Source organism: Archocentrus centrarchus, chromosome 14, assembly GCF_007364275.1.
Source record: "Archocentrus centrarchus isolate MPI-CPG fArcCen1 chromosome 14, fArcCen1, whole genome shotgun sequence".
In the NCBI taxonomy this organism is placed as follows: domain Eukaryota; kingdom Metazoa; phylum Chordata; class Actinopteri; order Cichliformes; family Cichlidae; genus Archocentrus; species Archocentrus centrarchus.
The window spans coordinates 16,083,278-16,111,150 of NC_044359.1; the positions used below are offsets into that span (position 1 = coordinate 16,083,278).

At 39.6% G+C, this 27,873-nt stretch overlaps 2 protein-coding genes across 5 annotated transcripts in view; one reads left to right on the forward strand and one right to left on the reverse strand.

Annotated features, from left to right (window-relative positions):
- The window catches only part of sh3pxd2b (SH3 and PX domains 2B), a 37,415-nt gene extending 18,585 nt beyond the window's left edge, over positions 1 to 18,830 (forward strand). Inside the window, exons 4-15 of one of the 4 annotated variants that reach the window (XM_030746518.1) lie at positions 402 to 478; positions 5,916 to 6,007; positions 8,848 to 8,873; positions 9,248 to 9,283; positions 11,221 to 11,352; positions 11,962 to 12,063; positions 12,965 to 13,048; positions 14,421 to 14,538; positions 14,638 to 14,840; positions 15,157 to 15,203; positions 15,320 to 15,445; positions 15,592 to 18,830. In XM_030746518.1, coding sequence (XP_030602378.1) covers positions 402 to 478; positions 5,916 to 6,007; positions 8,848 to 8,873; positions 9,248 to 9,283; positions 11,221 to 11,352; positions 11,962 to 12,063; positions 12,965 to 13,048; positions 14,421 to 14,538; positions 14,638 to 14,840; positions 15,157 to 15,203; positions 15,320 to 15,445; positions 15,592 to 17,130 — 2,582 coding nt within the window. In that variant the 3' untranslated portion in view covers positions 17,131 to 18,830. The remainder of the gene's footprint in view (positions 1 to 401; positions 479 to 5,915; positions 6,008 to 8,847; positions 8,874 to 9,247; positions 9,284 to 11,220; positions 11,353 to 11,961; positions 12,064 to 12,964; positions 13,049 to 14,420; positions 14,539 to 14,637; positions 14,841 to 15,156; positions 15,204 to 15,319; positions 15,446 to 15,591) is intronic. The other 3 variants (XM_030746520.1, XM_030746519.1, XM_030746521.1) reach the window with 3 other exon arrangements.
- Positions 18,831 to 20,366: 1,536 nt separating this feature from the next.
- Positions 20,367 to 27,873, reverse strand: part of stk10 (serine/threonine kinase 10) — a 39,611-nt gene continuing 32,104 nt past the window's right edge. The window contains exons 11-20 of the mRNA XM_030746517.1: positions 25,447 to 25,571; positions 23,845 to 23,968; positions 23,297 to 23,476; positions 23,082 to 23,174; positions 22,481 to 22,610; positions 22,232 to 22,356; positions 21,929 to 22,117; positions 21,721 to 21,846; positions 21,519 to 21,632; positions 20,367 to 21,398 (exon numbers count right to left, since the gene is read on the reverse strand). Coding sequence (XP_030602377.1) covers positions 21,258 to 21,398; positions 21,519 to 21,632; positions 21,721 to 21,846; positions 21,929 to 22,117; positions 22,232 to 22,356; positions 22,481 to 22,610; positions 23,082 to 23,174; positions 23,297 to 23,476; positions 23,845 to 23,968; positions 25,447 to 25,571 — 1,347 coding nt within the window. The 3' untranslated portion in view covers positions 20,367 to 21,257. The remainder of the gene's footprint in view (positions 21,399 to 21,518; positions 21,633 to 21,720; positions 21,847 to 21,928; positions 22,118 to 22,231; positions 22,357 to 22,480; positions 22,611 to 23,081; positions 23,175 to 23,296; positions 23,477 to 23,844; positions 23,969 to 25,446; positions 25,572 to 27,873) is intronic.

Here is a 27,873-nt window from a genome sequence, read left to right on the forward strand (position 1 = left end):
GCGTGCCTACAGATAAGAGCAGGGGAGTGGTGTTGAAACTGTCAAACAGGCATAATTTGCCTGTCCCAAATCATTTATTAACTTGGAAAGGCCAGCTATTCACCTAGCTCCTTACCCACCTCATTGTGCTGTCACTGTTATTGATGATGCGACTGTATTGTGTCTGCATGCTAATTCACTTGCCACATTTTGTAAAAAGCCACCGTGTTTTCATTGTCCTTCAATGTCGCTCTGATCTGACGAAGTTTTTCAAGCAGCCGCTTGATCGAGGTTTCACGAGGAGCAGAAAAAAATATGAATTAGGCGTGCGCATCTGTTTATGGACATATTAAATGTAAAGGTTTGATTTGAGGGCTGAAAGTAATTAAGTTCCTAAATCTGTTTTTCCTTGTTTGTTCCAGGGAAGATTTTGTTTAGGAGGAGCCATATCAGAGATGTGGCAATGAAAAGGTTGAGGCCCATCAACGAATACTGCAGGGTGAGTATTCGTTCAGCATTTATATAATTTATGTTGCTGAGCATTAAAATCAAAGTAGAAAAATGCATTGATGAACAGGAAAGAAAACATATCTCATAATATCCAACCCATTTTTTTTTATAAATCCGCTTAATCATGAACTGGACAAGTAATCACGAGGACACCATCTATGTGTGACCTGTATTAAATCACTGGTTGCTGTTTGCTTTAACACTTTCAGGCCCATTTTGACTCTTCCAAACACAAGGTTATATTAACTAAAATCAAGCTTGTAGTCAAACAATGACGTTTGCAGTACAGAAAGATTTATATGTCGCAGCTTTATTGAATAATGCTGTTGCCCTTGCCTTCTAAATTGGCACTGTGAGGCGTGTGGCATGCTAAACATCCTGGAGCAAGCCTCTGTGACCGCAGGCATCCACCCTGCTGATGTGTTCTAAAAGGTCCCCAGGTGCTCTGTTGTAGACTCTGACCTTCCTGTAAAAAGAAACACACCAAAGGAGAATTTCTCTCAAGGGATAGCTGTGGATAAGGGGAGAAAAGGGTTCTGTGTAGCTAAATGAGAAGAGAATGTTGTTACACCACCTAAAATGTAGGCCTTATGACCCCCTTGAGCAAGATAATTGATGAATATTGCCAGGCTGCTATCAATGATGGAAGAAAAACAAGATAGCTGGTTTTGTACAAAATGCAAGCGTGCTGTAATGTGTTTGTGGTGTCTCTGTTTGGCCATTTGAAATGCAGCTCATTCCATAAAAAGAAAAAGAAGGATGAAAGTATGATCTAAAACCTATGCATTATCCAGCCCATTACAATGCTTTTACCAAACAGATTACTCACTTAACCTCAAGAAAAAGGAAAACATGTGACTCTACACTCCCCGGCTCCACTGCAGCAGAAGTTAAGCCATAAAACTGCCAATGTCTTGCATTTCAACAGGAATGTAACCACCACAGCCTGTATAAGATAATCATGATTAATGTTGAGCTTTTTAGCCTCTGAAGTAAATTCAAATAGCAGTTTATGGATTTTGATCTTTCTCAGGGAGGTACTTTGTTTTTTTTTTTTATAATTGCATATCTACAAGGCAGATATCTTTGCTGGAGTCGTGGGAGTTACCATCGGCAGAGCTGTGCCACAGGCAAAGCATTTTGACGTTGCTGAGCCAGCTCCAGTCAGCATATCCCCAACCACGGGCTGTGTTTTTATTCATTTTTACAGGCGTGGCTTGGGGGGTGCTTTAAAACAAACGCAAACATTTCTTTGTGTGTCTCTACAAAGGAAAATTTACTTTAACTTTGTCTGTACATGTGCTTTTAGTATTTTCAGCTCCCTTATATTTTAATTGGGTTACTCCTCTACTCCATCATGACCCTCACAAAACCATTACTGAAAAAAAAAAAACTTTCTGATATGGAACTGACAGGTCACTTCTTCACCAGTAAAAACGGCAATTTTTTAGACCAGGGAGCAAAGAGGAAACCTTTTGTGTATGATGAACAATGCTGAGGACTGAAAGGGGCGCTGTGTCATCTGGGGTTAAAGGAATGTGCAGCTGGTAGGGAACATCTTTAACCACTTATGTGAAAAAATAAAGGTAGGGAAGGAAAGGGTAGAGCTGCTGCTTCATGTCTGAGGCCGTGAATGTTTTATGGGAATGGCTGAGCCAATTTCAGTGGAATTGCCACAGTCAAATTTGCTTTTGTGTAAATGTATGAAAAGCCATAAAATATACCTGCTGAGGATTGTTTGTCTAAAGACACCTGGGTTTAAACTGTTTTCGGTGTACATGAACTTTATTCAGGCTGTGTTTTAAGACAGAACACCTCGGAGAATGTAAGAGCTTTAAGTGGAGTGGAACTTCATATGGTCCAGCTGTATTGCATTTAAATTTGAGCAGTGGGGTGTCTGTGTCACACACATTTGCTAGCAGTTTAAAACATCAGTCACTCCTCTGGCTGTATCATACAGGTCAGAGCTAAACTCTGCCAGCGAAGAGGTTATCGCAGTAACTGCAGCAACCAATGAAAACTTCACTGTAAGATCAAAAATGGCATTTCATCCACCCCCACATGTAGTCAGATTGGCAAGGTAAAACTTTGTTTTTCTTATGGAAGAGCTGAGTCATCTCTTCTGTTGCCCAGCTGAGGCTTTTTCCTGACTCATATGGAAGTTCTGTGGTTGTGAAACCTTGTTTTTATTCATGTCCGGAAACACGGTTGCATAAAAGGAATAAAAAAATACTACCAAGTTAGATCACTGGCAAGGTCACATAGTTAGATTAAAAAGCATCACATAAAAAGTCTGTTTAGAGATTTATTTGGACATCACTTAAGTATCTGTGGAACAGCATTAAAATGGTTTGTAGGGATAAACTGAGCATCATGATTTTTTTTTTTTTATTTACATTTACACACAGTATATGGTCATAAAATTAGAATATCATGAAAAAGTTGAATTATTTCAGTAATTCCATTCAAAAAGTAAAACTTGTATATTATATTCATTCATTACACACAGACTGATATATTTCAAATGTTTGTTTCTTTTAATCTTGATGATTATAACTGACAACTAATGAAAACCCCAAATTCAGTATCTCAGAAAATTTGAATATTACTTAAGACCAATACAAAAAAAGGATTTTTAGAAATGTTGGCCAACTGAAAAGTATAAACATGAAAAGTATGAGCATGTACAGCACTCAATACTTAGTTGGAGCTCCTTTTGCCTGGATTACTGCAGCAATGCGGCGTGGCATGGAGTTGATCAGTCTGTGGCACTGCTCAGGTGTTATGAGAGCCCAGGTTGCTCTGATAGTGGCCTTCAGCTCTTCTGAATTGTTGGATCTGGCTTATCACATCTTACTCTTCACAATAGTCCATAGATTTTCTATGGGGTTAAGGTCAGGTGAGTTTGCTGGCCAATTAAGAACAGGGATACCATGGTCCTTAAAGCAGGTACTGGTAGCTTTGGCACTGTGTGCAGGTGCCAAGTCCTGTTGGAAAATGAAATCTGCATCTCCATAAAGTTGGTCAGCAGCAGGAAGCATGAAGTGCTCTAAAACTTCCTGGTAGACGGCTGCGTTGACCTTGGACCTCAGAAAACACAGTGGACCAACACCAGCAGATGACATGGCACCCCAAACCATCACTGACTGTGGAAACTCCCCCACATTTTTGAATGGGTTTTGTTTCACAGTCCTCTCCAGGGTGCGGTTATTCTATTGCTTGTACACTTTTTTCTGCCATATCTTTTCCTTCCCTTCGCCTCTCTATTAATGTGCTTGGACACAGAGCTCTGTGAACAGCCAGCCTCTTTAGCAATGACTTTTTGTGTCTCGCCCTCCTTGTGCAAGGTGTCAATGGTCATCTTTTGGATAACTGTCAAGCCAGTAGTCTTCCCCATGATTGTGTAGCCTACAAAACTAGACTGGGAGACCATTTAAGGGCCTTTGCAGGTATTTTGAGTTAATTAGCTGATTAGAGTGTGGCACCAGGTGTCTTTAATATTGAACCTTTTCACAATATTCAGATTTTCTGAGATACTGAATTTGGGGTTTTCATTAGTTGTCAGTTATAATCATCAAAATTAAAAGAAACAAACATTTAAAATATCTCAGTCTGTGTGTAATGAATGAATATAATGGAATTACTGAAATAATTCAACTTTTTCATGATATTCTAATTTTATGACCAGTGCATGTGTGTGTGTGTGTGTGTGTGTGCGTGTGTGTGTGTGTGCGTGTGTGTGTGTGCGTGTGTGTGTGTGTGTGTGTGATGCCCTTTATAAGGTAAGAAACCTTGAAAGCACATATTCCAAACACACTTATTTGACAAATCTATTCACAGACAGCATTTTCATTCATTTTCAATCTTTTAAGTGGCTGAAGCTTTTTTTTTTCTTTTTTTTTTAAGAAAAAAACAGCTTAAACCCTCGTTTCTGAGTATTCACTATATGTGTATACATGTGAAAGGGTACTGTACTACACTGAGTAGCACTGCCACAATGCATTGTACCTTATGAGGGAGCAGTCTTGCATTTCCATTATATATTTTTCCTCAGAGAATACACACACACACATACACACACACACAGAGGCACACGCAATTACCTTAATGTGGCCTCCTATAAAGAACACCCATAAAGTCCATTTGCTGTAATGTATCCTGAGCCTCCCTCTTGTCTCCTCCCTGGGGAGAATTGTAATGAGCGGTCAAGCCACATGCTCACACGTGGATGGAAATAAATTCAAGGATTGTATAGCAGGCTGAGGATGCACTCTGACCTCAGGTATGGCTCCACCTCCTGGGCTGCATGACTAAATATTTTGTGGGTCCTTTGAAACTCTTGACAACATTTAGAATCTTTTGACGCCTAATAGTCTTGGATGTACAATGAATCAACAAACGTATATGGGGACGCATTTGCACATTTGCATTCTATATGACTTCATTTCAATTTGTCCATAGTAGTACTAGTGCCTCTCCTTTTATTTAACACAAGCTGCTGGACCTATAGTCCTACATATGACAAGGAAAACATAGTGCATGGGACAAGGACACTCCGGTTACATCTTTGGCTTCTATTCCATATCCGACAGCCCGTACGTTGCATCAGCATGTGCCAGAGAGTCCGAGAGGTGCTCTGCTCCCTGGAAGGACAAAACTGAAACACTTAGGAGTATTAAAATTAGTGGTAGAGACCAGCAGATGAATCTTGATGGGCAGCTCTGAGCTGTGTTTGCCAGCAAATGGAGGAGTTACATAGCTAAGAGGGAGATCTCCACAGGGTCGTTGATGGCAATTGTTTTGTCTTCTGGTTTGCAGCATCAAGCTGGTGAGGTGATTATTTGTTTCACTGCTCCCCTTTAGAGAGCTGATTAAGAGTGAGTGAAAGACAGCCAGATAAAGCACAGAATGTGGAGAGGAAAAAATATATGGTTAGAAGACAGACCTTGTGTTAAAATGAATAGCTGTGCGTGAGTGAGATCACCCTAATAAAGACAATTGAATGTGGCTGTTTTGTCTTTTATCTCCAACCATGTTGTCAGGACTCATCTCTCTGTTGCCGGTGATCCTGCAAAGAGGAATGAAGCTGAGGGAGGAAGGTAGTCAAGACAGATCAATGAACAGAGCTCATGGCCAGACGAGAGAACAGAACCAAGTGATGTGGTTTATTTAAAAGAAAAAAAAACAGAAGATTGTGATTTTTGGAATTATTGAGACACTTTTTATTATTGTACAATTGATTAACTTTTATTCTTTATATTGGAAATCAAGCATCACTGGGGACAATAAATGTGAGAACAGACATAAAAACTTCAGGATGCTCCAAGTGAACACTGTTTCCTCTGGCTGACTTCTCTGTGTACTGAACTGATTATGCCATCAGTTTTTGTGTTTACTTAAGTTTCCTGAAATATTTGTGCACCCAGGCCCTCATTCAGCTCCCAGTCTACATCTCCCAGTGCGAGGAGGTCAGAGTGTTTTTTGAAACCCGACCCGAAGACCTCAACCCACCCAAGGAGTAAGTAGCACACATGGACCCAAACACGCCGTCGCATATCTCCATAACCGTTCAAAACCCTCCCCCTCACATACAGTGGTACATCATTGTCCATTGGCTCATGTTGTGTCATGTCCTGCCAGCATTCTGCTGGTAATGAGTATTCATTATACCCTCTAATGGATATGATTTCATACTCTTGCACAGCTTCCTGTTTTGTTTTGTTTTGTTTTTTTTTTCTAGCAGAAACACACTTAATGGGTCCTGTTTTAAAAGCTGAGCTTGCATTTCAGCATGTAGTGTGGACACCAGATTCCAGACAGCTGAGTCCAGCTGAGGCTGCATGTAGGCCTGCTCCCTCATCTCCTCACTCAACACATTAACGTAATATCCAGCACTAAAAGTAGCAATGTGCCAATGTGCAGTTAAACACCTGTGTGCTGACACACCCTCGACTACACACAAATATGTTCTTATTAACATGACTGACTCCTTTGGAGCTGTAGAGGTTGCGGATGGCTGCCTTCAGTGAAACTGTGGACCCTAGAGATGTTTAATTTATTTCTTCATTTTATTAACAGCTGTAGGAAGGCAGCTTAGTTACATCATCTCTGTCAAAACATCCTGATGTGTGCTGTTGAGAAGTTGTCTCAGTGGGCAGGAAATGCAGTAGATAAGTCACGAGGCCTACACCTAGGTTTATAGCTGAATGTATCACATCTTGATATTTCATAATGCCATTCAGGAGGGGGCATACACTGAGTGAGCAGCTGGGGGGGGGGGGGGGGGGGTTATACCCAAGGATAATTAACAGGACAAAAAGCTGTTATGAAGATTGAATGTGAAATGAGGCCTTGCAACAGCCTGCCATATTGTCATCTATTATGCGGACAGATTTAATCTTCCTTTTGTGATGTGTCCTGTGCGCTGCAGTCAAGTATTTTATTTAGCACAGGAAGACTGCTTTACATTGCTCATGTGAGAAGGCCGGACATTCTCGCTGTAAAACGGTACATTATAAAGTGGTGATGTACATTTACGAAATCACTGGAATTGAAAGCAATCATGATTTGTTTATACTTACCCTTAATTGAAATATTATGATCTGCACTACTGTGAAATTCTGCTGTAAAGACTGCTGTAGCTTTTAGTAAATTTGCAAAGAAGACTTCTCCCAGAACTGGTATCATAACGACACAAGGATTTGGCTGTTATTTTCCACATGCAGTCAATAAGCATGTCGGAAAACGTTTCAATCTGCTGGTGGTATCATGACTAAAAGCAAACGATGAGCATGCAACAGTAAGTTGATACCAAATAAAGTGTGTCTAAAAGTTTTAAAAGCTTGTCAGTGGAATGTTAATCTATATTTATAGATTATGACACCCAGGCCTCGCTCTTGTTTGCTCTCACACATTCCTTTTTTTTTCCGCATCTTACCTCGGGGAAGGTTGCCAAGGACCCATACCTCCCTACTCCTCATTCAAAACCCCATGCATGTGTCAGTGGGGCTGGGAAAGAGAGAGCAGTCACTTGAGGCAGATGAATATAGGAAGGACCTTGGTTTGTCTTTATTGAAATTGGATTACTGCTTTCTGCTAGTGCAGCCTGTTGTTTGGCTGACTGACAAGGCTGGTGTACAGGCACTGTGGGAGAAGATTTATCGTGGCCTATAAATCTGCTGCACTGAGTAGTACATACTACAATTTCTTCTTAAGAGCAGCAGAGAGAAGAGGAAAGGAGAGGAAGAGGAGAACTTCATTTTAAAGAGGAAGTAGAGAGTCACACATCCAAAAGAGATGAGTGAAAAAGGAAGAAACCAGTAGAAAAGAGGAAATGCTGGGAAAAGGAAAGGAAATGTATGGGAGCTCATTATAGAAGAAAGTAGGATCAAAATGAAGTAAGAAATTGGTGCAAAGGAAGGGGAGGTCACATAAACTAACACAGAAGGAAAGTTAGGCAGGGAGATGGATGGATCATTGAAATCAATTTTCTGTGAGCAGTTGTTTACTGCAAAGTTTAGTTTGAGGTTTAGAAACTTTGTAGCCTTTATTCTGTGTGTGCAAACAAAGTATACACATGCAGCGCACACTGTACTCTATTTAGTTGGCCTGCCTGAGTATTCCTTTTCATAATACCCTAATTGGCACGCTTAGAGGTAAACATTCACTGAGATGAGGTCTCTGCAATTAACAGTTCTCCCAAACTGAATAATCTTTTGTGTGGCTGAGAGCATTGATGTGGATGCAGAGAAATGGACAGAGTGGCTGCCAAGGAAAATGATCGAGGGAGATAAAGGAGTAAGTTAAGCAGACGTGGAAGATGTGAGCTGGAAAAAGGAATAGGCCATAAAATAAGGGAGCAACATTTAAATAAAGAGGGACAAACTGAGCAAATGCTAAGCATTAGCCACCAATGACTTTTTGAGACATCTGGCTGCTGAATCAGTTCCCGACTGCTGCTGTGGAGTGATGGTCTATTTATCTGGATAATGTCTAAACCAGACACAGCAGATGCTGTATTGAATTTAACATCAGCCCAGATTTTGGAGATCAGCTATCTCAAAGCTTTTTATTCGCATTAGCCTGGGTTGTAGAGACGGATCTATTTTCTCATGTGTCTCTTATACATGAATAGATTGAACGGGTAAAGATTTTTCTTTTTTACAGCAGTACACATATTAAATGATAATGAAAAGTAGAAATGGATCATTTTGGCTGCTGTTTTATTGTGTGTGCTTTAAGTTATTTAATAGGTACATCCACGAGTTTATGAATTATGTTATTTCTGTTACATCATTAGTATTATATGTCGATTCCATGTTTGTTAGTGGTAATGCAAAGGTTTCTTCTCTTTAACAGGGAACCCATTGGGAAGAAGAAATCAGGTGAGACAGCTTTAACTGTGTATTTGAAATGAGAGGTAGGTCAGGTAACCATCACAATCTCGGGTTTGGTCTGAAAAGCTGTGTGGAAAAGAAAAAGGGAAGTCTTCAGTAATTCCTCTGTAGCACATAATATGACATCATCTCCATCTAGTGGTCACATCAAAACACAACAATTATTTTATTGGAAGCCACATTCTTCCTATACTGAAGTTTGGCTGTTGTAATACCGGTGAACCAAGAAACAAACTTAACATTGTTCTTTTTTGTTCCTTTATATATGTACTCTGTATCCTCTCAGTTCATCTTTTATTCTTAATTTTGCATCCATATTATCTTTTTCAGTTTTCTTCTCCATTCATTTTCCTTTCCTTCAGGGTTTGTGGAGAGAGCAACTACTTTCCTAAAGCGAGGTAGTAAACACACTGTCATGCTTGGTCGTGCTGTGTGTGTAACCCAGTGGGTCGCTAGTGGCCTGTTCCCCCCTCTCCTCACCTGGCCTGGGCAGGTGCGATGTGGCTCTGTTGAGGCTTTGGGCTTGCATTTGTCCTATTGAAGATAAAGTGGTGGTGATGGGTTTTTAGAACCAACGCGGCTCATATCTCAGCTGTATTTATATGTATTGTGTTGGGACAGCGTAGAAAAGGTATTCTGTACTATGAAGGCATCGCCCTGTATCGTAGCTTGGTTATGCTACCAGCGTCACATTGAATCAGGGAGTTTGAAGTAATGCAAAAAATATGCCACTAGATTTAGAAATAAATTATTGATGGACAAAAACTTACAGTTGATATTACAAACACTTCAAAACTTATACCAATATGTTTTTGGATGCTGGTGTCATTAATTAATAAAAATAATTACATTTTTGAATATGGCTGCGTTTTAAATATAGCAAACATTATTTTTAAGTTAAGCTAATGCCATTAACTAGCTTAAGCTAGTTTAGCTAAATGCTCCATAGTGTAATGGTTTACAGATTCACCTATCAAGCATTAGACACCCAGTTTGATCCCTGGAGGAGAAACAAATCCCTGTGGGGTTGTGTCAGGAAGGGATCTGGGGTTAAAAAAATAAATAAAAAGTCTGTCAAACATGCAGACATGCCTGCTGTGGGAGCTCCTCGTGAAAAGGGGAGCAGTTGAAAGTAGCTTTAGCTAGTGCCCCTCCAGTTCTGCTTTGGAAAAATATTTGCATTACTAATATTCAGATCTGTAACTGAAATAATCAAGAGTCTTGCAAATTAAGCGGTACTAAATTTGGCTTTTGATCAGATGTGTTAGCGTGCTACTGCTCACTGAAGGAGGTCAATGTAAAAAAAGAGTTAAGGTATTTTAAGCTGCCTTGTAAAAAAGTTTTCATTTATTTTGACATTACATACTTTTTTTTTTTTTTTAAATCTGACCCTTTTTCTATGTTCCATACACACATGCATTGAGAATGTGTTCAGGAGCACCTTCAGTGATCAGCATGCTGCAATTGATGCTAATGTCCCCTCATCATTTTTCATTTTGTTTTTCTTAAATTAATCTGTCTAGATTGATTCTACGTATTTTTACACAACAAAAATCAATAGAAGAAGAGCTATACCAGAGGCATATATGTTTTAATGTATTTTTTAACAGTGGCTGCATTGTGAGCCCCGTGTTAGTTGATTTTTCTACTGATGTAGTGCTAACATTGGTGGTGGGGCTTAGTGGTGCTGGTTTGTTTCTATGGATATGTCACAGTCATTGTGATAAATAAATTAACCATCTGCACTTTTTAATCCGTGCCCTTCACTCCCATTCTCCAGATCTTCCTTCATTTCTCTCTCAGCTCATTGTTTCCCTCACGCCATCTTTCCAATCACGTGCGCTGCCTCGTGTCATGGGGAATCTCAATAATGTGCATAAGCCCCGTCTCACAAAAACTTTTTACTTAATAGTGTTTGCACAAATTGTGACCTTGGAATTATTCTTGGCATTTCATCAAAAGTGAGGTTTTCCCCCCCCCCCCCACTTAGTCTAAAATTGAATTCTGGCTGTTTAATTAGTTTTTAGTGAAGTTATTCAAAGTGCATAGAAAGTCTGACATTTTAAAAGGTCATATTTCATTTGGTCAATGAAACGCAAAAACCTTTAAAGGTCAGTACCTTAAAACCACACTGATGCAATCTTATAGTTCTGAGTTCATGGACAATCCTTTGATATTATATCTGCACATATGAACCGAGATCTTCAGTGAAGAACAAAAGATGTTGAGTGGAGGCTTTTTCACATTGAGATTTCATTAAAAAAAAAAAGATAAAAAAAAAAAAAAGAATGTGCTAAATTAACTTTTGTTGTGCATTTTCTTCTTCCTTTAATAGGAGACTCCTCCTCAGCAGACCCTCTCCTCCTTGACCAGTATGTGGCAGTAACAGACTATGAGAAGCAGGAGAGCTCTGAGATAAGCCTGCATGTGGGGCAGGTGGTGGAGGTCATTGAGAAAAATGAGTCTGGCAAGTTCCATACAGAATTTTAGCAGATCTTTCCTATATATTTTTCTTTTCATTCTGGCAAACTGCTGGTTTTACCGTTCAGCAAATCGGTTCCATTAAGTGTCAAAATGGAACCACATTATGTAATTTCTTGAGAAATTGCAGTGAGATTGTTGCTGCTGTTGGACCTGATCTTTTGCTAGCTGTTAAGTTTGAGGGAAATAGGTTTGCTAATAATTCTCATGGCAAATAGTTGACAGAATTAAAAAAAAAAACAAAAAAACAACTAAATAATAGCCTTTTATTTTGAAGATCTGGCACCTTGAGTATGCCTATAAACTCCTTTTGATTTTAAAACTCTGAGGTTTCTAAACATTCCAGGGGCTTCTTTGTGCTCCTCCCACTCTGAAAATTAATCAGTCCACACTAACACCGATTATTCCACGCACTGAAACAGATGGGATGTTTGCTTTGCAATAATCCCACCAACAAGTCACATATCAGTCATGTATTCTGTCACTGATGAATAATCATAAAACCCCTCAAATGGATAAAAGCCTCCTGAGATGCAGTGTCTTGTATATCATTGTTTTTTGTTTTGTTTTTGTTTTTTCAACTCTGCGTCTTTAGGGTGGTGGTTTGTGAGCTCAGAAGATGCCCAGGGCTGGGTCCCTGCCACCTGCCTTGAGGCACAGGATGACCCCGATGACTTCAGTCTTCCAGGGGAAGAAGGTACATCAAGCTTTACATCCGGGTGCTGCTGTTTAGATTTAATGTTCCCACAAGAAAAAGCTCAGGGTGTAAAAAGATGACCTTCTAAAGTGCACCATACGCCACATGTAGAGCCACTGTTACGCACTGTTTAACTCCTGTAACACACTCAGTAGTCGGTTGATGATTCTAGGCCAGTGTAACAAATTTGCTTCTTTTATTGTGAATTGAAGACATCAAGACAACTCTGTGTGTTTTGCCCTCAAAAAACCAGGCAAACATCTACAGTGTATATGTGCCACAAAATATTACCATCTATAGAACAGAAATTCTATTGAGAAAGCCACAGTAAGTATATGTTAAAGGAATGATATTATAGTAGTAATTTTAAAAAGAGTACTCTGTTAATATGCAAATTGTAGATCTTAAAAGCCTGAGAAGTATGATGTGGCTGATTGGCCTACCAAAGTATGTAAAGCCATCCAAATAAGAACATAATACAGAAACAACAAAGTGCATTATAAAACAAATGCTAATAAGACTATTGGTCAGACTCAATTTAATATACCCCACAGATCCCTATTAACCATTAATTGATGCATAACATATTATTCAGAGAACCGTTATTGCAGCAACATGGTAACACTATTACTCACACAGTGCACGAAAGTGTGCACTGTGTGTTTAAGACTGGAAAGGAGCTCCCAATGTAAAAAGTCCAAACTAGCATGGATGCTGTAATGCTAAGTGCTGCTCTGCTGTAATTCACACTTGCCTAAGGGAACCACTTCTCAGGAAGTAAAATAAAAACACAAATTAGGTCCATCAATACTTGAAAATGTTTTAGGATGAAAATATCCTCCAGATTGCATTTGTAATGTTCACTTCCTATTTTGCCCCAATTACTGTGCTGGGATGTCAGTGCCACGGAGATTCTGGTCACTGCCAAGGCATATGGGTCGTCGCAGAACTTTAGGGGATCTATTCAGCACAGGCTTTGGGCAAGGTGGAGCGCACGCCTTTCTTTTCCCCCTATACTGAATGTATGTGTGTGTGTTTGCACACATGCATATAAAACTGTGTGCATGTTTGTCCATGCGTATGCATGAAAACAATGTTGCATGAGTGACCTAAGCATGTAAATAAACCCTTGCATGTATAGTGAACTGCATATTTGAATATAAATGTATTTGTTATAAATAATATATATGATATAAATATATATTTATTTATACATAAATAAATGAATAGTGCCATTTAACTAGCATTAATAAACATGTGATTGTTCACTGACTCTCAGTAGTTAACACAGAACAGCACATAATAGTAGAAATAATGTTGATGGTAGACGAGGCTGTTTGTTGTACAGTAACAAGTTTGTCCCGTGTGTGTGTGTGTTTTTGTGTCTTACATTTTCACTCCACGAGATGTTGCTCAAGCCTTGCCTCATTAAATAAGTTAGACCCTCTCCTCACAAGAGGAGAGGGTCACGATGGAGAGAGGTTTCTACTGCTGAGCCATTTGCGTTAGTCAGAAAGCGTTTCCTGCTGTGTTGATACGCAGTGTGTGCAGGATCCGCCTCATATGTGTTTCCCCAAACAAGAGTCTTTGAGTACTTGGTGGGGGAAAGAAAAAAAATGTGATAGCAACTGGTTGATGAGCAGTTTTGGTCAGAAGGATGATAGTTTTTCATTTCCTTTTGTACTTAATCTTAACCAGAGAAAGTTGAATTTAAAGACTATTGAGGAAAAACTCCACAGGCAACTTCCCTGCGCTTTGCTTGCTTCCTCTTGAATCTGTGCAACCAGGGCTTGTTGTGCCAGTCCTCTGCAGCAGGATTCCACTTTCAGCTTCCTTGGCAGTTTGTCACTGGCAACACACTTTTACTGGGAGATCATACCCATTAACCTAAGCCAGTACTGCCATTTGAGGCGAGAGGGAATGACAGAGATAGCATTCACCCTATGAAAATCATTTTGAGGTCTTTATTTTATCCTAGACTAGTTGCATATTATTACTTTTAATTAATTCCATAAATGCAGTAATATTTACTGTCATCTTTGACTCAGTCTGAAATTGAGAAAAGTTAAAGACCTGACTCATGCTCGGTCATCCAAGTAAAGAAAAGCCCAGAATGCTGATTCTCCTTCAGTCACTTTGGTGAGTGACGAAACGTTTTTCCCACTGAAAACGCTACATCCAGGTGAACAGAATCAACTTCAAGGGTTAAAGATTCAAACTTTAAAAGGAAAACACTTCAAGCCGTTGTAGTCAAAGTGAGTCATTTGTTGCACCCCATCTGTGAACCTATACAGAGTGATCCTGAAAACTGATAACATCTTCTTACATGTGACAATATATTCTTTTTCCATTTTCAGAAGAGAAGTATTCAGTGATTTACCCGTACTCGGCCAGAGACCAGGATGAGATCGACCTGGAGAAAGGCATGATTGTTGAGGTTATTCAGAAGAACTTGGAAGGCTGGTGGAAGATCAGGTACTTTATATGCTGCTCACTGTAGTGTTATGCACTGAGAAGACATTCAAAATTTTGATAGATGGCGTAAAACTAATTGTACATCTCTCCTCCATGCAGGTACCAGGGCCGTGAGGGCTGGGCCCCAGCGTCCTACCTAAAGAAGACTGAGAAGCAGTCGGCAGGCGCCGCTCCTCATGCCAGTACAAATGACCTAGACGGGCTTTCTAAACAAATCCAGCAAAACAACGCAGCCAGAGAGAACCAAGAGAATAGCCAGAAGGAAAACAGGCTCTCAGTTTTCTCTGATAACAACAAAAGCAGTAAGTGAATTTAACAAAGTTTGCTGCTTAGATTTGGTTTTAAGATATTAAACCAACCAAATTCAAGAATTTTGTGCAGATAAGCTTGCTCACAAATGATAAATCCTTTTTTTTTTTTCTGGCAAGGCAATGATGTGCTAAGGATTACAGTTTTGCCTGATCACAGTCAAAATATTTAGCATGGCAATGAGAATAAAAAACCTCACTTTGCTAGTTTTCATATTGGCTGTAAGCTGCTTGTATGAATCCACTTACTGGAGCCCAGTAGAGATGAGCTGTAATTACACATCTTTTTTTTTTTTTTTCTTCTCCACAGAGGTGGGATCAAGACACAGACCTCCTCCACGCAGAGACCTTACCATTGTAAGAATTTAGCCAGTGGTGATTCTGTATATCTGAAGATAGCTTTCAGTGGTATAATAAATAAATAAATAAGGTTTTCACCCGTGCAACCTTTGTGTCCCTCTCACTTCACACAGCCACGTGGTGCAAACTTACCCAAGCCACCCATTCCTCCCCAAGTTGAGGAAGAGTTCTACACCATAGCAGACTTCCAGACCACCATCCCTGACGGGATCAGCTTCCAAGCTGGAGTCAAAGTTGAGGTGGGTCAGACGCTGCCTAAAGCTTTGTTACAGTGAAATCTGGGGAAAAAAATTTCACCAAAATATTTGCTTTAATTGAAGATATGTACTGTCTGTTAATATTTGTAAATAATTGAAAAAGTTTAAATTACTTCTATGCACACTAGGTGATTGAGAAGAATGCAAGTGGTTGGTGGTACATCCAGATAGATGACAAAGAAGGCTGGGCACCTGCCACTTTTATTGACAAGTACAAGAAAACCAGCAATGCTTTGCGACCAAATTTCCTTGCCCCGTTGCCTAATGAGATGGAAAAGCTCAGGCTGGAGGATGGTGGTGGTTCAAATGTTTCAGGCACAGATGACAACTGGTCCAAGCCTTTACCAGATGAGCCAGCTGCAGCCTCTGAGTCCTGTACCCGACCTAAGCTCAGAGATTGGAAGTCCAGTGCCAGCAAGGGGGCCTCCGCTTTCTCTGGGCCTTTACCCCCTGCCCCAGCTGCCCCTCCTGTTGAGGAGAAACCAGCTCTGCCGCCTCGAAGAGAGTCCATTAATAAGAGTTTTGAATTGGAGGTAGCAGAGAAGTCAAGGCCTGATAATTCAAAACCTTTGCCTCCAAAACCCCCAGCTCCTGGAGTCATCATGCCACTGGTTACACCTAAAGCCGCCCCCTTTAAACCAGACAAACCCCCAGAGACCAAGAAAGATGAAAAGAGCAAACCTCTTCACCTTCGGAATGAGATGGGTCTTGAATGTGGCCACAAGCTCTCTGCCAAAGAGGTGAAGAAGTTTAATCTGAAACCTGTACCTAAACAGCCTCCAAAACCCAAGTCAGAAGTGCAGGAGGAGAAAACCGAGGCACCAGGCCCAGCTGCGTTTATGAAGGCCAAGCCAGTGGTCCGACCTAAACCTGTTCCAGCTGCCAAGCCAGATCCACCAGCAGAGAACAAAGTAGACATCACCAATTTGAGAAGCAAGTTGAGACCATCAAAACCTGCAGATCTTGGCTCTGGCTCAACAGAGGTTAACCATCAGAATGACACCTCATCAGCAATAAATTCCCACACAAGTTCACCCCCTAGCTCTCCACCAGTGAGCATCCCTGCTCTCAATAATGGTAAGTATTCTAATGAGCCAAAACTTCCCCCCAAACACATTAATGGTCATAGCCACGAGAGCTCATCACCCCCTGCAAAACCAGCAGTGCCTCCCCACAAGGAACCCCCTCAGAGACCCCTTGCCATGGTTCCAAAAAGACCTCCTCCTCCAAAGAAAACTGATCCATCGAGCCCAACTGAACTTAAATCTCCACCCACTCTAAAAGAAGCCCAGGATCTTCCTAAGGCTGGGCCACCACAACTCAGCAGACCCCCTCCCCCAAAACCCAAAGGGTTTCAGGCACCAGCGAACAAAGAGAAGGAGGAGTCCAAGGTGAATAAACTCCCAATTCCTCCAAAGCCCCAGCTGAAGAGTGAGAAGCCCGGGCCACCCAAGGACAAGCTTCCACCTTTACTCAAGGAGCCCAGTAAGGATGAGCTGTATCTTGCTGTGGCAGACTTTGAAGGGGATGAACAAACGTCCAGCTTCAAGGTGGGCACAGTGTTTGAGGTTTTGGAAAAAAACAGCAGTGGCTGGTGGTTCTGTAAAAATGTAGGAGAAGAAGTCGAGAGCTGGATCCCCTCGAATTACCTGAGCAAGAAACCTTAGGTAGTAAATGTGTTCTTACATACGACCATATGAACAAATAGGTAAATTAATGATTTAAATGAACAAGATATCACTAGTTTCTTGCTACTTAGCCTTTTTTTTTATTATTATTATTTTATTTATAGGTACCTTTTTTTTTTTACTGACTCATTTTGTTACATTTCATTTTTATAACAGTATTTTACCTACCAACGGAACCAGCAATAACACCTGACCTTGTTGGGTTTTGTAATGTTTACTTATTTTTGTTCATTTTATGTCGATTATATACGAAATCTTAGGTTAAAAGAAAAAAAAAAAAAAGTAACTTGCCTTTGCTGCCGTATGTTAGTCACAGTGTCAGTCTTGCCATTTCTCGGGCTAGAAACTAGAACAGCGGTAAATGTATCTACACCCCTGCCTTTTATGATATGGTGCCTCAATATTATATGCGAAGTGCTTCAGTGCTTATCAAACCATATGCAATGGTAGACGTAGTCCGTATTGGAATCATTTGACTATAAAAATCAAGAACCCACATCGCAAGAGTGTAGACTAGATGCTTAAATTAGCTCACTGGGGGTGTTCATCGACTACATCTGGACTTTCAAGTGCTGTTAGTTGGTTATCTGTTCGCCAAGTGTTATTTTAGAGACGTGCATATTAGCTTTTCTGTATTGTATTGCTTTTATTCTGGCTGCATATTTAATGTTGCAATGAATTGTAACATATGTGCACTTTCAGTCTTTTCAGCTGAAGTTTAAGGTTTGCACACACTGAAAGAAAGGGGAGGATGCCACAGTGCATTTAGTTTTATAATAAGACTGCTTTTCTTTTCCTCTTTTTTTTTTAAATCCTCACTGTAGCAAAGAGGCTAGATTATCCAAACCAAGAAGGCGAGAAGGGGGGGCTATCAAAGTGTTTTAACACAATTCTGTTCTCACAGCTGAAAGTGGGACTTGTAAAATGTGAATGGCAGAGCACATCTGACCATAGAAATTGAATACCTACAGTAATTTGTGCAATGATTTTACAGTATTGTATGTGTACAATCTGTTTGAAACCGAAGTGTGGTGCTCAGATAACCAAGTATATGATCATTGTATAAAATTAACGTTTTACATTAATGCTTGACTGGTCTCAAGCGTGTTCAGTGAAACATAATTTTTTTATTGTACAGAAAAGAGTCATATCTTAACTATTTTCACTTTTATTTGTTGTACCATCTAATAACCCTCTGTACTGATCAGAGGGTTAGGATAAGAAGAAAGTTACAAGAAGGTATTTGGTTGTTGATTTATAGGATTGCACAGGATTTTCATTTCTGTTTAGATAAATAAAATATTAGGTAATTAAGGAAACACATGAGAAAACTGGCTGGTAATTTGACAAGTGGTCCAGTATACACACACACACACACACACACACACACACGCATATCTCAGCTGTTTACAAGTAACCAGTTGTCCACTAAATATGGTCATAGCTCTGGATATAATTAGACAAGGCTGCAAGCTATAAGACCCACTCTGTTCTGCTTGTAGTTGCTATAATGTTGTCATCTTCCAGCCATACCAAAGTATGTTACCAACTTAAAAAAAAAAAAGTTCAGTTTTATTTCGTGGTAAAGGACAGGGACGTGCAGTACAATGCAAGGCAAGTGTATACAGTAGGTTGATGGTGTTATTTTCAGTATTGTAAACTGTTTACTTTTTTTGCTATGTTTTTCATTACAATGTAGTCCGCTTTTGCTTTAAGTCAATAAAAGTTTTGTGATTTTCACTTCAAATGTCTCACTGCTTAAATCCAGTGTTTAGAGTTTGAGTTATTTGGGTTCGACCCCCTTCAGAACTACTAATTCTTCATGGCAGATTCAACAAAGTTTAGCCCATATTGACATGATAGCATCACACAGTTGCTAAACATACGTCAGCTGCACATCCATGGTGTGGATTACCTGTTCCGCCACATCCCAAAGGTGCTCTATTGGATTGAAGTCCGGTGACTGCGGAGAAGATTGCCATGTTCAAGAAACCAGTTTGATGTTTGTGTCATGGTGTGGTGTCCTGGGGCCCAGCGCTTCAGCAGACAGGATGGATTCATGATTTCATGTCATTAACACCACATTTTTATATATCATTGCAGTGGAATTGAGAATCGTAAGACCAAGGAACATTTTTCCAATCTTCTGTGAGCCCGTGTGAACTGTAGCCTCAGCTTTCTTCTCTGAGCTGACAGGAGTGGTACCTGGTTTGCTCTTCTGCTCCTCCAGCCCGTCTGCTTCAAGGTTCCACATGTTGCGCATTCAGAAATGCTCTTCAGCAAACCTTGGGGGTAACCAGTGGTTTTTTTGAGTTGAGTCCATTTGCTATACAATGACTAGTGCAAGTTACATTAATATAGCCTACATTTGGTCTCACACACGCCTTTTCTCCAAGTTACTGTTTTTTGTATAAATGCTTAAGTGTACCCTGTGTTAAATCTTAACCAGATAAATTAATACATTTTATATTATTTTATATAATAACTAAATGGACAGCCTTGATGTCTTTGCAGAACAGGCAGTATCACCTCATGTTAAAAAGAATCTGCACGACAATCCACCAATTATAAAATCTGAATTTATTTACAACAGTGGTTCCTTCTGATACAATTTCATTCATACAGTCCCTCCACACAAATAATGTTATGTAAACTGAGGCAGAGAGAGAGACAGACTGTATAGAGCCAGTAAACAAGACAGAAAAGAACATCTTAAAATAAATTTAAATACTATTGAGATAAGAGTGAGAGAGAGTAAGCTGTACCTGGTTCAGTGTAAATGTGCACGCCAACTGCAGCTGATGCAAACTGCTCTGAAAACTGTTTTTAAGCTGCAAACTTGGTTTAAGTTGAAGATTAAACATCTAGAAGCATTCTGACAGCAGGCTGAATTGTTGCACCCCCTTAAATTGCCCAAAACCTAAATTATTGCTATTGAAAAAAAATTTTTTTTTTAATTTGGGGTTTAAGCTCTTCATATTATTTTTGCTCTGAGTGCAAAGGAAGGCAGAGTTTAAGAAAAATAAACCTCTTTAAGCTTAGGAAAAACATGTAATATTGCACATTGGTTAGCATTCACTGCACAACAATTGTAGCTTGATAAATTTCCAAATTTAAATCCCCTCTATAACATCCTTTAAAAAAAAAAAAAACAAAACAGTATTTTGCTTTGGCTTTGTCAGTTCCCATCCAGTGTAACTGATTTTTTTTTTTACAGTAATACAACAGAAAAATAACTAAAAACACTGAAAAACAACTTGTCTTCCCTTATTTGCTAATCTTGAAGGAAACCATTTAATTCAAATATATTTGGATTCAGCCTCATCCCTCAATTAAAAAAAAAAATACAAAAATTATCACATCCTTCATACCGTGATTAAAAGACAAAGTAAATGGTTAAATTAAGAATGTACAGTGATAAAGCTGGGTAACGTTGTTCTTTGTGAGTAAAATAAATAAAAGGCAGACTTTAGCAGCTAAGGCAAAGTTAATGAGCAAATCAAAGTAAGGCAAAAAAAAAAAAAAAAAAAGATTCAGTAAATTATGTTTTTAGAGCGGTTTTTGGTCTTATTTAGAAGATAACCCTGACAATATTGGAATAAGCAAAAAGTGCTAATTGGGTCACCAATATGTCTAGCATTCATCGTTGTCATGCCAAAAAAACAAAAAAAATAATTCCTGGCTGAGTGCTTTGGACAAAAACTTGTTCCTAATCATAAAGGTGGTTCTCCTGAATATGTACTCAGTGAAACAGATTGTTATCTTCAGCTCACCTAAATAAAAAGCCATTGTATCACACTAGCCGCACGCTTCACTGGCGAGAAATACAACGCACACTTGAACAGAAAAAGGAAGTAAACACTGTATGGGAGCAGAAATTAAATGAGGGTGTCACATGAAGCGCATCAGAACATGAATTAAAACATTAGTTAAAACAAATATTCACTAAAACGATAAAGAAAGCTAAAGGATCGATCAGCATTCTGACAGTACTGCTAAAGCGCCAAAAACAAAAACAAAAAAAAACACACCAGGCGATGGCAACACCAGCAGCGGCTGCGTTAGTGGGCAGAAGAGGATACCGTGCAGTGTCGCAGCATCTGTTCTCATGTGGTCGTCTCGTCTTGGTAAGGCACAAACTTTGAGACTTTATGGGGAGAGCTGGGGTTTGGGCATTCGAAGCCATCACTCAACCTGAAGAAAGCCTCCTGATCTTTTTTCCTCGCATTCAGCTCATCTTCAAGGGCCTGAGAGCGTAAGTATGTATAAGATTATCTCACAAAGATGCACACGATTGTAAAGTGCACATAGAAAACAAAAAAGCCTTCAATATGTTGTGTAACAAATTGTGAGCAGAGACGCCCTACCTTCTTTCTGGGCTTCAGCTGATCCCTCCAATCCTTCATCAGTTGGTTGTGTTGCTCATCCAACATCTTGAGCCTCTGAGTCTCATTCTCAATCAGTAGGTGACATTTTTCATTCTGCAGCATAAAACACATGCTTGCTAAGAAATGAGGGCTAGTTATTATGCTCATTAGTAGTTATGAGAGAATATTTCCCCTCATTCACCTGTAGCTGCTGCAGCTCTCTGATATTGCTTTCACACTGACCAGTCATGTCCCTCATCTGGTTCTCGTGCTTCTGCTGCTGATGCAGCCGCTCGGCCTTCTGCCGCTTCTCCTCCTGCAGAGAAAACTGGAGAGCCACAAAGGGAGTGAGCGGCTAAATATTTAACCAAAATGCATGAATATGGTGCGAGAAACCCTCTCCTTCCCACCTGTTTGACCTTCTCCCTGTCCTCTGAGGAATTCCCCGATGAGTTAATGCGGAGGCTCTTTTTGAACATGGTCATTCGAGTCTTTGCCTCGCTGCGCTGAATCTTAGGCAGTCGGCTCTTCTCCACCTGCTGCCGAGTTTTCAGGATCTCGGTCATTCGCTGATTGTAGCTCTGCATCTGTTCCTTCTCCTGTAGTGACAGAAAAAAAAATAATGGTTGAACTGCTAAACAAAACTTGATTTTCTCATGTAATCACGATTCAGGTGCTAACTTTTTGTGGGATGATGATATCGGCCGGTTTACCTTCTCGTGCTTTTTGAGAAGTTGATGCCTTTGGAGGAAGTACTGATCTTTCAGCTGCTGCTTCAACAGCTGGTGTCTCTCGTAAAGGTTCTTCTCCTCCATGTCCCATATTGTAGCTTCACGCTCTAATCAAATGGAAAACGTCAAACACTGAATGAATGCAAACGTTCACTATGGCAAGCATGGCATGAAGACAACAACGAGGCTTAAGTCATTACTGTGGTCCTGTTTAGTTTACAGATGACGTACCTCTGATTAGGCTTTGCTTTTTGTGAAGGCATTCCCTCTCCAGCTCTGCGATCTCTCTCTTGTTGTTGGCAATGATGTTCTTCAGTGTGGTGTCCAGATAGTTTTTCTGAGCTGCCAAGAATGTCTCTTCCTAACCCAAGAGAAGGAGAAAGATGAGGAGTTAGGGAGTGAACAGTTTCATGCAGGAACTGCGATCTTTCATCCAAACTACACATGCTGATTATAAGACGCATACAACCAACATAACATAACTCAACTGAGGCCTTGTATCAAGATTTACATCTTGTTACAAGGCCTCTCTTCCCTGGTGGAATTATACTACAGTTGTCGGGTATTTTGATAGCAAGAGAACAGTTCCTACATTTAACTGTTTACCAGATTCATGGTTTCTGGAAAGGGACATTGCTGACTTTTTTTCTAGTTTATTAAACACAATTTTTTTTTGATCATCATAAGCTAATAGTAAATCTCTTGTAGCACCAAAACAATCTAGATGGACAAAGAGTACTACAGGCCAGAGGGGAAAATTGTAAATTTTATTTGGAATTGAACTGTAATTAGGCACAAAAATACCCCCAATCCAAACATCCTGGCACCATACCTCTGTCATCTTCTTTTCTTGGAAGGAATTCATCATGTGTTTCAAAGTATCTTTACGCTGACTTCTGGGCAGCTTATTAACAGAATGTTTTACCTAAAAGAAAACATTTCATTACATAAACCTCAGACACAAAATTCATTATAGCTGTGCAATGTTTTTAATTGTGAATCAGCTGGACTTAAATGAAACAAACACACACACACACACACACACACCTCCTTTTTCTTTTGCTTTAACTGGTCCTGGAATTTGTGATAGTCTCGTTCCTGTTCTGCTTTGATACGTTTGGTCTCTTCTTTCAGTTTAACTTTGTGGTCTTCCTCCATTTTTTCAATTGCCTGCTTCTGTTGCCTTTCCAGATTTTCTAGTTCCAGATCATAGTTCTTCTTCTTGACCTAGGACACACCAATGGGAGACATGCAGATTATAATTTTAGCTGAAAAACAAACAAACAAAAAAAAAAAAAGGCTCCATTTCATAAAACACCACCTATACTGCTATAGTGTAATTAGCGATAATGTTATGTATGATTAAGCCCAAAAAAATGTAAAATAAAATAAAAAAAAATAAAATAATAAAAAAAAAAAAAAAATCACCAAGCACAAGTACATTGCAGTACTGGTCATACCACTGATTCATTAAATACAAATGGTTTCAAAATGACCATATACTTAATGCAAAAACATTGTGACCAAGTTTCAGTGAAAATGGAAAATGCAGTTATAAAGCTGTTACAGTAGCCAAGTGTGTGAATGTGACTCACATTCATCTCCTGGTCGAAACGTCTTTGCATTTGTTCCCTTTGTGTTTCCAGTTTGGTATTCAGAGCAGCCAGAGCGCGCTGCTCTTCCTTCTGCAGCAGACGGAGCTCACGCAGCTCCTGCCGCCTACAATTTAAAAAAATAAATAAATATTTGGGAAGACATTAGAACTATTCCCTTATCGCACCACCTCAGAAGAGGCATAATAATACAGCAAAGCTGAGAATCAGCAGAGGAAAGGAGAAGCAAAGTAAACAAAACTGTGGTGGAAATATTGTTTTGTGTAGTGGTTCTGACACACAAAACGACACCTAAAGTGAAATTACAATGCCAAATAAGCTTTACTACAGCTGGCAGCAAACTAACATAAGTGCCAAATTTACAGGTTAGCGTTATCACAGTTAGTTAGGCTAGATAAGGACACAAGCAGCAGAAAAGTAATGAATAAGAGTGTGAACTAAAATGATTTCCTTTATAAAAACAACATCTATGCTGAAAGAGCACTCATAGCACTCTACTTTGTGCTGGCATGATGGAAGCAAATGAATATGATTTTTCTGTTGAGCACTGAGTTTTGAAAAGGCATTGGTTTTTAACATTTAAAACTACAAGAATCATATCATGGCAAAAAGTCATGTTACTGCTCCACTTGTGGATGCAGTGTCATAGTCCCACCACTAGATGGCAGCAGTAAAACACAAGAAATCACTTTGCTTCAAGGTCAGTGCTTAAAACTGCCTACAGTAATATAGAAGTAACTTTTTCTTTACTATAGTAGGTTTTGTCAAGGACAGACAAAAAAAAAAAAAAATCTAAAGCTACATGGATCGTTCATTTGGAACATCTGGATACCCTCCACCAAATACAGATCACCTAAAATTTGACCTAACCAATAAATAGATGTAATTTTCCTCTCAGACCAAAATTAGTCTTTTTCCAATAACAGTACTAATCTCAAGGGGCTAAAGCCCCAAAGAGCAGGATAAATAGTAAGTGGAATTAAAACATAAAACAAACTAGATGGGTACTCAGAGCGCATACCTCACCCTCCCTTATGTGCTGATACTACACTGCAATAGATACCACCCATCATTAGATCCAGAATCTTCCTTCGATTATGAACCAAGTTTAATATATGACAGAACTTGGAGTAATGTTGCACCCTAATTCTTTTTTAGAAGATTCTGGCTTATCCTCATAAGGTTAGATGCAAATAACATAAATACTGTCCCTATCTCATAATGGCAAAGAATCTTTTTACAAAATCCTGGATCCAGATCGTGATCTGAATCGCTACGAAAATTTGATCAATTGTTCCGTGTACCTCCCCCAACAACTCCAGACATTTTCATTGAAATCTATTCATAATTTTCAGAGTTATCCTGCTAACCGACAGACAGACAAACACATCCGAAAACATGACCTCCCTCCACCTATGGGTGGGAAACAAGAATGTATCACAATTCTGTCCTGAGGAGTGTGTGTGTGTGTGTGTGTGTGTGTGTGTGTGTGTGTGTGTGTGTGTGTGTGTGTGTGTGTGTGTGTGTGTGTGTGTGTGTGTGTGTGTGTGGGGTGCAGTGCAGTGCAAAGGATCACCCACATACCTGAGGAATCTCATCTCCTCATCCTTCTTCTCATCATCTCTGATGATCTTGGAGGTGGTCACACTCACCTCTACACCGTCAACAACAAATTTCCTGGTGCGCTTCAGAGTCTTACGTGAAAAGTCCTGAGGAGCGGACAAACATCACAAAAAAAAGAACAGTTTTATATCTATTCAAACCTAAAGTACGTGGACAATGTTAGGTTATGATGGTCTACTTCCAGATTTTCCTTGTAGTTAACATGTTATTACTACCACAGATAAACTACATACTTTCATAACATTGTCAGACTTTTTTTTTGGCTGGGAAAAATATACAATTTAATCACAGAGTTTGGCTGTGATTCTTGTGTATTATGACTGTAAGGCGCTCCAAACCTCTATACTGTCTTCCCCCACATCTTCAGATCAATCAACACAGAATCGATTTTCATGTAAATTCCTATGAAATAACTGTCAAATACGTGAAGTTGTGATTCCCAGTGTAGTCTTTATCTGTTGGAAGGAGAGGACGAGTGAGTATCTATGTGAGTGTGGATGTTTGTTTACAAGGCATTAATATCCTGCAAGTCAGGTTCTACTGTAACAAGAAGCCAGATGCTGATCTGTCTGTAATGGAGAGTGGCGTGGAGGAAGTAACAACATGGCCTCATACTAAATATGGCACAAAGTGACTTTGCTCATCAACTTGCCTTAAGAATACTGGAGAAAAGCCACCTTTATCCAGATTTATTGATGTTCACATTGTGAAATGTATGACCAGTAGCCTACAGAGCGGATGACCTTTTCCTTACAAACAGAAAGTTTGTTCAACTTTTTTCTAATTCAAGAAGTACAAATCAGACAGCTCAACCAAACGCTGCCCAGTGACGTGAACATGCTTTATCTCTGAATCAGTGCATGAGTCATAACATAACTGAGATGCAAAAGTGTCATGGCTATCTGAGCATGTGTTATTAAGGTGTTACACTTTCAGTGTCCCCTGTCCAAGTCATCCTCCAGGGACAATATTTGCAAAATGATACAACAGGGTTTACTCGGCAAACACTGGGAAGTTCAAACCCTGCATGTCGTCACTTCCTGGTTTATAAATAGTTCATATATAATCAAGAGCAGAGCAGAGGAGAGGAGAGAAGTGAGAGTCAGAACAGAAGACAAAAGGGAAAGGCGTAATCAAAAAAAGAAAGTTACTAAATCTCAGCCCCCCCATGACAAAAATTTATAACATTGTTTTGAGGGGGAAAACTCCATGTTACACAGTGGATAAGAGAAATGATCTCAACCTTCCACCCTTGAAAGAACAACGTAGACCTGCCTTTAAACTTTTAAAGGATTTGATTTTTACAAATAGTCAATCAGAATAATTATTTATTTTGCATAAAAGAATTAAGTTTGTTTCATCTTTTGAACCAACAGGGATTTTTTTAAGTGTAATTATGGATTTTTTTTTTTTTTTTTTTTGAAGCACCTGTCTTAGATGCAAGTGGATTGCCATATTTTGAATGAGGGGAGCAATTTTCTCGTTGGCTTTTTTTCTGGTCATATATGTTGCTAAAGAAACAAAACATTTGGTTGCAGATTTAAAAAGTACACGAGGATGGTCTGGTCTGCTGTTCGCCATGACAAAGCTTCCCCTTGAAGCCAACACAGCTGAGCAAACATGCTCCATATGAATCTGCATGAGGCTCCTGTCATGGGTGACAGCTACTGGATGCTAATTTTTCCACTGCTGAGTGCTGTTGATTCCTTTTCTACACAACTGACACACTCACCATGATAATAAATCTATGTGCTTGTGTGTTCGGACGCGTTATTAAGCACACACTGGCACTAGCATGAAAGGATATGTCCGTCATTCTGTAGTTCAGCTGTGGCATTTCTTTGAGGCTGTCAAGTGATAGTGCTGACTCCCCATCACTCTTCATTCACAAAAATCGCACACACGTAGCTCTCACACACAGATGGATTTATGAGTGCATGCGCATGCTGACGCTTTCATTCCCTCTTGTGCAGAAACACACACACACAAGTCCTATTAAGAAAAAAAAAGCACTAACAGGTGGGCTTGCCTGCTGAATAATCTATTATAAAACTAACATGTCAAACCAGGCATGACTTCATGCACAGTTAATAGGATTTTAATCATGGTCAGTCCATAAGCCTCCAGAAGCAACTCACTGACAATGGGCCCCATAGAAATTTCCACTCACAATAGTGAATGCTGAACTGTGGCCACACAAAGGCCATCGAATGGAAAGTGTTGCATATTTGGCTTCTCTTCCCTAACTTCAAGCTTCCTAATTGTCTCCCTCGCTAGGACTGCTGGGTATAAATATGGTGATTCTGTCCAGAGTGGATTCACAAAAAAATGTTCCTTTTTTTAAGTTGATAAATTTAATAAATAAATAAATAATCAGTTCTGGAGATG